The 9,463-nt window shown below is 50.4% G+C and overlaps 1 protein-coding gene across 3 annotated transcripts; it reads right to left on the bottom strand.

Annotated features, from left to right (window-relative positions):
* Positions 1-2,865: 2,865 nt before the first annotated feature.
* GSTM1 (glutathione S-transferase mu 1) lies at positions 2,866-8,899 on the bottom strand. Of its 3 annotated transcripts, none has more exons than XM_055113616.2 (8): positions 8,724-8,899; positions 8,388-8,516; positions 7,896-7,960; positions 7,504-7,585; positions 7,305-7,405; positions 6,263-6,358; positions 6,065-6,175; positions 2,866-3,417 (listed from the first exon to the last, which is right to left on the bottom strand). In XM_055113616.2, the coding sequence occupies exons 2-8, from the start codon at positions 8,395-8,397 to the stop codon at positions 3,328-3,330; spliced, it is 555 nt and encodes a 184-aa protein (XP_054969591.1). In that variant the 5' UTR covers positions 8,398-8,516; positions 8,724-8,899; the 3' UTR covers positions 2,866-3,327.
* Between the last annotated feature and the right edge of the window lie 564 nt (positions 8,900-9,463).

The raw sequence follows: 9,463 nt of genomic DNA on the forward strand, positions 1-9,463 counted from the left end.
GTAAAATGTTAAAGAGAAAAAACTGTAGAATCTAAGAGTAAACACGCACACCAGTCTCACCTATCTGAAGAAGTAGGCATGAATAAAAATCTAAAGAGAATTTGAAATGACACCATTAAGATGAACGTATAATTTGCTTAATAATTGTTCAGTGAGCACCTACTATGCTCAGGGACTGTCCTAGGTGATATGCAAACACCTGTTACATCAGTGAACAAGAAGAGAGAAAAACACATGTCCTTATGATGTTGACATCTTATGAGGGAAAGCAAACACAAGCACACAAATAATGTGCATGCTTTTAACTGAAGTGTAATACACATGCAGTGCACAGGCCTTAATGCATGCTTTTCATTGAAGTGTAAGATACATACAGTGGACAGGCCTTAAGTGTGCTACTCTGTGGGCTTTTCCACTTGTGTACTCTTCTGGAATCACCTCCCAGATAAAGAGAGAAAACTTACAGCACTCCACCAGGCCCCTTCAATAGGCAACCTTCCAGTTCTCACAAAGTTCACCAATCATCTGACCTCTGATACCATGGAATCATTTCCCTCTCCTGATTTTCGTGTAAGTGGAATGAGATTGTGTGTCCTTTCTCCTGTCTGGATCCTTTTACTCAATACGTCTGTGAGGCCCATCCATGTTTTTGCACATAGCGTTAGCACGTTTATTTTCATTATAGCAGAGTAAGTATTCCATTATATGAATGATGGAATTATGTTGATAAACCACAGTTCATTTGTTCATGGAATTTTGATTGTTTTCAGTTATTGGCTATTTAAAATAAAGCTGCTTTTGGCATCACTACACCTGGTTCTTGGAATCCATTAGGACTCATTCCTGTAGGGTGGGATTTCTGGGTCCTGGGTAGATGTATGTTTAGCTCTAGTTGACAGTGCCAGTATTCCAAAGTGGCTTTCCCACCAGCAATGCATGACAGTTCCAGTTACTCCATAAATCAACAACAATTGTCGGTCCTTTCAATGTCAGCCATTCTAGTGGGGATACAGTAGGATCTTAGGGGTTTTTAACTTTCTGCTGTCTAATGATGTTGAGCACCTTCTCATGAGCTTAGTGGCCATTTGGATATTCACTTTTGGGAAATGCTTGTTGAAATTCTGACTCATTTTTTAATGAGTTGTATTTTTGGATATACAGTTTTTGGAGAAGAGACCTTTGTTGATTTGTAACAAGATCTCCCTGCTGAGCCTTGCGTGAATCCATGACCCACAGACTCAACAGCTATTTCTGGTATCACAGCTTAGGAACTGCTAAGCTATGAGAATCTTCCTCTGAAGCAGTTCACTCTCCAGTGAGATTTTAAGTTACTTCAACAAGAGGCAATGCAGATTGCTGTCAGGGTGGAGGAAGCCTATGCTTAGCATGTTCCTGCAAGGATGTGAATCAAGAAGAGATCAACCTGTAAATCCCCACACAGCCTTTGGAATTATAGACCTCAGAATGACAAACAGAAAAAGCGTAAAAAAGCAAAAGATATAGCCAGGCAGAGTGGCTCACGCATGTAATTCCAGAACTTTGGGAAGCCGAGGTGGGTGGATCACGAGGTCAGGAGTTCAAGACCAGCATGGCCAACATGGTGAAAACCCGTCTCTAAAACAAAAATACAAAAATCGGCTGGGCACAGTGTGCGCGCCTGTAGTCCCAGCTACTCGGGAGGCTGAGGAAGGAGAATCGTTTGAACCCAGGAAGGGGAGGTTACAGTGAGACGAGATCACACCACTACACTCCAGCCTAGGCGACAGAGTAATACTCCCTCTCAAAATAACAACAATAATAATAATTTTTAAAAAGCAAAGGATGCAGTCAGACTGGCATCGACCTACTCACCAGAAATGCTCAATTCTAGAAAAAAGTGAGTAAATCTATTAGAGGTCTGAAGGTTTTCATCATAGAATTCTATCACCATCTGATATGGCTTGGCTGTGTCACTACCCACATCTTACCTTGAATTGTAATAATCCCCAGGTGTCAAGGGTGGGGGCCAGGTGGAGAAAACTCCATCATGGGGGCAGTTTCCCCCATACTGTTCTCACAGTAGTGAATAAGTCTCACAAGATCTGATGGTTTTATAACTGGGAGTTCCCCTGCACACGCCCTCTTCCCTGCTGCCATGTAAGACATTACTTTGGTCCTCATTCGCCTTCTGCCATGGTTATGAGGCCTCCCAGGCCCTGTGGAACTGTGAGACCTTTAAACCTCTTTCCTTTATCAATTACCCAGTCTCGGCTATGTCTCTATTAGCAGCGTGAGAACAGACTAAATCATCAGCCAGAGTATTCAGTAAGCATGTAAAGGCACTTTCAGTTATGCAAGGACTAAAGACATTTCTCTCACAGGTACCCAGGAAAGAGAGGAAGTAAACCCAGATAGAATGTCCTGATGACAGCTGTGCAGCAAGCCTGGAGAGGGTACCTGGAAGCCATCTGAGAAAAACAATAGAGATTGGGTCCTGGAGACCTAACAGAAGTGATGCAGTCATATAGTGGAGAAGGTAAAAGGGACCCTGGTTCTCTCTGATGGAGATTCCACCCCCTTGGGGTCCTATTCAATGAGACACAAGCTCTGTGCAATTATGGAAAGTACTCAATACGGCTGGATGAATGAATGGGAGATCCAGGCCAAGAAAGAGACATCCTTTCCACAGTGCCTCATGGGGCTTCCTGCTCTGAGTCTCTCAGGAATGGGAGCAAGAATTCTCAAGCGCCTTACTATGCCCAGCAGAATCTTTTAGAACCCAACCACTGCCAGGATCACCAGCCAGTCCCTTGGAAGAGGCAGTGACAGACAGACAGACAGTCTGGGTAGATGGCCAGGAGCAAATAAGACAAGACACACAGCAAATGTGGTTGAGGCTTTACTTCCATCAGGTAGGCCTAAGGCAGGGACCACGCTGCAGGAGCAGGGCCTGTAAACCAGTCAATGTTGCTCCTTCATGCAACACGGGGACAGCTCGGGGCTGAGCTCCACAGGCGAGGGGCCAGGCAGGCCCTTCAAAGCAGACACAACCACTAACAGGAAGGACGGTCAGGCTGGCCTTACTAAAGTGCAGGGAAGGGTAATGATGGGAGGGGATGTTCATGAAGGATAGTGGGTAGCTGAGGCTTCAAAGGGCCTGCATGGGACAGGGGTTTAGGGGAAGTGAAGAGGGGCAATGAAGTCTTGGGGGTAAAGATGGGAAGATGGGAAGAAACAGGAGAAAAGAAAGAGGAGGCAGGTGCTGGGGTGCAGAGTCCAGCTGGGCTGCACAGCCTGGGCAGCAGGCTGAGTATGGGCTCTCACTCCCACCTCCTGGCCTTCAAGGCCCTACTTGTTGCCCCAGACAGCCATCTTTGTGAACACAGGTCTTGGGAGGAAGCGGCTGGACTTCATGTAGGCAGAGATCTTCTCCAAGCCCTGAGAGGGGGGAAAATAAGGCCAGAACTCAAGGTCAGCTGCCCATGAGGGCTGGGACAACCCCACTGCAGACACAGCAGGTCAGGGCCCTGGCCACAGCCTTTCCACGTGGGCTCAAGTGCTGAGGCATCACACAGCCTCTTAGGGTCCCCAGATCTGTGGAGTTAACTCTTCCAACTTCCTTTAAGTAATGTTGTATGTACCACAGTAACAGCTAACACTTATGAAGATTCTACACGGTGCTCGGTGCTCTGTACCCAAGAGAAATTACAACATAAGCTTAGAAAACCCACTCGACTACTCTGCAAGGCTGAATCTATTATCACCATTTCTCATGTGGGAAATAGATGTTCAGCAACTACCTCACATTTAAATACCTAGTAAGGGGGATAGAACTGCAATGTAGCCTGGTTCTGTCTCTCTCCAGTTCTGGTCTCTTCCTGACAAATTCTCTTCTTCTTCTGCCCCACCACCCCTTACACAAGGCCCTGTCACTCCTTGACTGCACAGTCTCCTTTTCCACAGGGAGGCTCTTGGCTTGTCTGGGTATAGAGACACAGAAGGGAACTCCAGCAGAACAAAGGGGCTCTGAACACACTCACCCAGTGTCTCAGTAAAACCTGGATGAAAGTGGAATGGGGGGTGGCAGTGCACAAGAAAATCAAAGGCGAGACTAGGCTCTAATCATTCCCCTTAAAGCAGAAAGTCCAAAGTTCTCCATCTAATACCTGAGCAAAATCTCACTGTGCCCTAACCCATGGCATCTGCAGCCCTGCTGCAGATCAGGCTACATGACACTCAGATGTGCTGTGCACAATCTTACCAGGATTGAATGCCCAGATAAGGTATTCAAAAACATCCGGCTCACACCTGTAATCCCAGCACATTGGGAAGCCGAGGTGGGTGGATCACCTGAGGTCAGGAGTTCAAGACCACCCTGGCCAACATGGTGAAAGCCCATCTCTACTAAAAATAGAAAAATTAGCTGGGCGTGGTGATAGACACTTGTAATCCCAGCTACTCGGGAGGCTGAGGCAGAGAATTGTTTGAACCCGGGAGGCAGAGGTTGCAGTAAGCCGAGGTCACGCAACTGCACTCCAGCCTGGGAAACAGCAAGACACAATCTCAAAAAAAAAAAAAAAAGATCCAGGACTGCCTGTTCTCAAACTGATTGACCCTGGCATGTCATAGGCCATAGACCTCAGCTCTCCTCCACCCCTCCCTTCCCAGCACCTCTTACATAATTCCAAGGCCACTAAGCCTGGACCAGAACCAGAGCTGATGGGAACTAGCTGAGCAAGCAGATTTCTTGATGGGGAGTGGGAAAGGGAAACAGATTCTAGGCTCAGAAGCCCGTTGGACTAATGCCTCAAATTCCCGGATCTGTACTAAAGTAGGATTTGTGCTCTGAAACAAGATCAGCAAGGGTGAGGGATGGTTCCCCGTGAGTGAGGGGCAGGCCCCGGGCCTGGTACCCAGGTGGTGCCACACACACCTCATAGGCTGCTCTGCCTTCAGGCCTCTCACTGCACTCATTTCCAGGATGGGGCAGTCATCTATACATCTCCCACTGTGCCTCGCTCCCTGCCTCATGCAGAGAAGGTCAGTGAATAGGAGTAAAATCAGTATGCTACTCATCTCACAGGGGGAACACGTGGAACACTGGAGGGAAAAAAGAGGAAGAGGAGCGGCTCATATCTGTAATCCCAGCACTGAGGGAGGCTGATGTGGGCAGATCACCTGAGGTCAGGAGTTCGAGACCAGCCTGACCAACATGGCAAAACCCCATCTCTACTAAAAATACAAAAATTAGCCAGACGTGGTGGTGCACAACTGTAATCCCAACTAATCATGCAGCTGAGGCAGTAGAATCGCTTGAACCCAGGAGGCGGAGGTTGCAGTGAGCCAAGATCACTCCATTGAACTCCAGCCTGGGCAACAGAGCAAGACTCCATCACAAAAAAAAAAAAAAAAAAAAAAAAAAAAGAAGAGAGGTGGAGTAAGGAAGTGCCCCAGCACTGGGCATTTCAACATATACTCCTTCAACAGGGGCACCCACATATGTACCTTAATCCAGCTACAGCCACAGCCCTGGCTCTCAGGATTCCCCACATAGGGGTCCAATCGTGCAAAGCTTCTGGAGGTAGCTATGAATATTGCCTGTGGGTTCAGTACTAGACATCAATGCCACCGTTGTGTCAGTCCTACTATTGCCAGCTCCATCTATGGTCATGAAGTTCTCTGCCTCTTCCAAAGTGTCCTGGGCTGTGAAACCCAGGCTAGGTGAAGCCTAAGGCTTTTTCTTCTGTCACAAATGGGAGAGCCCTGACTGCCACCCATAGATCCAGAGGCTCACAGGGAGCCCAGCACAGCCTCCACTGGCTCTGGGACCCTGAGCAAAGGACTGACCCTCTCATTCTCAGTTTCCTTATCTCTAAAATGGGTGAGATAATTCTGTTACCTTATTGGAATGTTATAAAATTCAAATTTCACACAATAGGTATAATGTGCTGGGCACGGTTCGTGGCATGAAACCAGTACTCAATACATGCGAGTTATTCTATGTGTAGCTCCAGGACTGGGAAAGCATCTGAAAGGAGGCAACGGAACAAGGGGCATAAAAGAGAAAGGAGGATGGGGGCATCACCTCAAAGCGGGAGATGAAGTCCTTCAGATTTGGGAAGGCGTCCAAGCACTTGGGCTCAAATATACGGTGGAGGTCAAGGACATCATAGACGAGAAAATCTACAAAAGTGATCTGCAGAAGGCCAAGAATATGTGGGCTGGAACCTCCATAACACGTGAAGCAAAACAGATCTCATTCCCCATATCACTCCTCCTTTACCTTGTTTCCTGCAAACCATGGCCGCTTCCCCAGAAACTCTGAGTAGAGCTTTAGCTTTTCAGGGAGTTCCTCCAAGTACTTTGGCTTCAGTTTCTCCTGAGGCAGAAAAGCAGCTGTCACCACCCTCGGACAAAAGCTCCCTGCACAGACGTGGCCTCCCTGGGGCTGTGGACGGCCCAGGCTGGCCACAGGCAAGCAGCCATCTTCCCCAAGCTGGAACTGGGGCAGTGCCCAGGCCTCAATTGGATACATCAGCATTTATTAGACTCTGACTGAGTGCCAGACCCTATCTAAAGTGATCAGAAGGCAGAGAGGAATGAGATGCTGTCCCTGAATCTGTCCTCACTGACCTCCCAATAGCCTCTGGGTCAGCCCCAGGAGCGCCCAAGCACCTGGCAGCCTCTGGATCCAGACCAGCAGAATCAAGGATGCAAAGAACTAAGGGAGCTCAGGGAAAGTAGAAAGTTCCTTCTAATGGGGTGGCAGAAGAAAACAATGAACATTGACTAGTTTCCAGGGAGATGAGAAGTTCAAGTTGAAAGGAAGGAGGGAGAGGAATAAAGGCCCTCTGGCTGCCTCTGAGCTGTCTGTTATGAAAATGCGCAGATCCCTGTGCATGTCAATGACAGCACTCAGAAAACTGTTGAGGAGAAGATGCAATTCGAGGGTGCCATTACATTCCTGAGTCTTCTACTTGAGTCTGCATATTCTAGGAGCAGGCAGGTGATATGAACTGGCTGACAGAAATGACCCAGGACAGAAGCCAGAGGCCAGAGGTGATGAAGGAGATTCTGAACACAAACTTTACCATATAGGAACTGAATTTCTACCCTGGGATGCCTGGATCGTGTCCTAAGGTTGGTGGGAATTGCCTCTGCTTTTGTTGACATGACATTGGAGTTGTGAGAATAACTGCTGATAGTATGGGAAAGCACTTGGAGGATGAGTGGTACCAGGGACTTAAGACCAGTGTGTGCAGGAATGCAAGAGTCCTGGCCCCAAATCCAAACTCTGCCAGATGCAGCTCACTGGGGACACTCACAAATTCTGGATTGTAGCAGATCATGCCCAGCTGCATATGGTTGTCCATGGTCTGGTTCTCCAAAATGTCCACACGAATCTTCTCCTCTTCTGTCTCCCCACCTGCCACCCACAAAACACAGACACTCTGAGCATCACACCCCAATCCAGCCAAGGAGGAGGCCACCTTCCCCCCACACATTGCAGCCACCCACACTCACACAGGTTGTGCTTGCGGGCAATGTAGCACAAGATGGCGTTGCTCTGGGTGATCTTGTGAGCCCCATCAATCAAGTAGGGCAGCTGGATGGATGGGAAACCGGCGAAGCTCAGTTGGGCCACCAGGCTCCCCAGCATCCCCTTCCCATAAGCAAGGGTAGAGAGGATACCGGGCACTCACTGTGCCTGCTCATGGCAGGACTGAAATAAGAATACTGTCACATGAACGAATGCGGTTGGACACAGAACATCATGGAAGGACTGTTTAGACAGCCAGGAGTGAGAGGAATTGGGCAGAAGACTCCTGATCTTAACACCTCTAAGCTGGGGAGAGGAGACGCAGTCAGAGACAGGTCGCACTTTCCCCCAAAACCGCCCCTTCCCCTGCACCTACATTGGGAAAGTCCAGGCCCAGCTTGAATTTTTCATTCAGCCACTGGCTTCTGTCATAGTCAGGAGCTGTGGTGGGGAAGAAGAAGTGAAAACAAACCTCCCCAGAGCCCAGCCCTCCTTCCCGGGGACCCTCCCAAGGAGCCAGTGGCAAGATCCCTGAGACAGGTGGATCTAGAATCTGACCACTCAGTCCCACATCCCAGGGTTCAGGGACAAAGAATCCCGCTGAGGGCTCTGGACCCCACACGGCTAAGGCTTCCAGGGTTTAGGCAAGCCCTGAGGGACACCTGTCCCAATTAGACAGGGGGCCCAGCATCCCACCCCAGCATTCTGCCTTGCAAGGCCAGAGGGCTCCCTCACCGGGGCTCAGGGAAGAGACAGCCTGCAGCTCCAGCAGGGGAGGCCTGCAGAGGCAGCCACAGGTGGCCACCATGGGTTGCTTGGTGCCAACTTAGCGTGAGTGGGCAGAGCCCGAACACGAGGGTGCCATTACCGTCCCCCATCGAGTACTTCTTTTCCTCATAGCTTGAGTCTGTGTATTCCAGGAGCAGGCGGATGGCGTGGGCCAGCTGGGAGAGATGGCCCGCAGGTCGTGTCAGAGATGGAGGGTCCCTGACTTTGTCTGCACCAGGGAAGCCCCCAGTTTACACTGCACGTACCCGTTGCCTCCTCTACCCGCCCACACCCCCAACACACACACAGCGGCATGCACAGGCCCTTCCGAGGGGGGCCGCCCTGAAGAGGAACGGTCCCTAGAGCCCGTCCCGCAGCTGCTTCGCACTTCCCTCCCCTGCGCCCTCGTCCCACCGTCCAGCGGACCCTCGCTCACCCCGCGGATGTCCCAGTACCCCAGTGTCATGGGCATGGTGCTGGTTGGTGCGGATTCTGCAGACAGGCCTAAACCGAGCAGGGCTCAGAGTATAAGAGCTCCGGAGAGGGGACAGGCGGGGCCTTGCTGCGACCCCGCCCCTCGGCCCGCTACTACACGAAAGGCGCCATTCTGGAGGCCCGGGAGAGGGCGCCTGGGGCTGCACTCAGTAAGACTCCCTCCCGCCTCCCAGGCCCGAGGATTCCGGGAGCGAAGTCAGGGCGCCCAGAAGCCCAAGGCGGGGCTCGGCCTCCCCAGCTTCCCTACCCTGCCCTGAGGCTCCACGAGTCCATCCAGCCCTTGCTAGGTCCACAGCGACTTGGCTGTGCGCTTGAGACACCAGCCAGATCCTAATGGAGCAAAGCTCTTCTCCCTTCTCCTCCCTGCCCGCGGTGTCCCTCAGCCTTCTCTCTGCTGCCGAGTTCCCAAGGGCTTTTGGAGACTCCGGCTGCAGGGGTCAGACTAAAAAGTGGTGGTCCCAACCTGGGAATTTAATTCAGCCCCTGTCACTGTAAGAGCAGGACTTCCTCTGATCCGAAAGCTACTCCGAGGGCTTAGTCTCCCCTCGAGCCCCGCCTATACAGGAACAGTGTCAGTGGTATAGGAAGGACCCCCAGGAAAAGGGCCAGAGTAAAGGAAATGTGGTCTGTGTTTTCTGTTAGGGGCCCTCGGGTACTGAGTCCTTCGGTCATCTGGCTAAG

This window comes from Pan paniscus, chromosome 1 (genome assembly GCF_029289425.2).
Source record: "Pan paniscus chromosome 1, NHGRI_mPanPan1-v2.0_pri, whole genome shotgun sequence".
Classification (NCBI taxonomy): domain Eukaryota; kingdom Metazoa; phylum Chordata; class Mammalia; order Primates; family Hominidae; genus Pan; species Pan paniscus.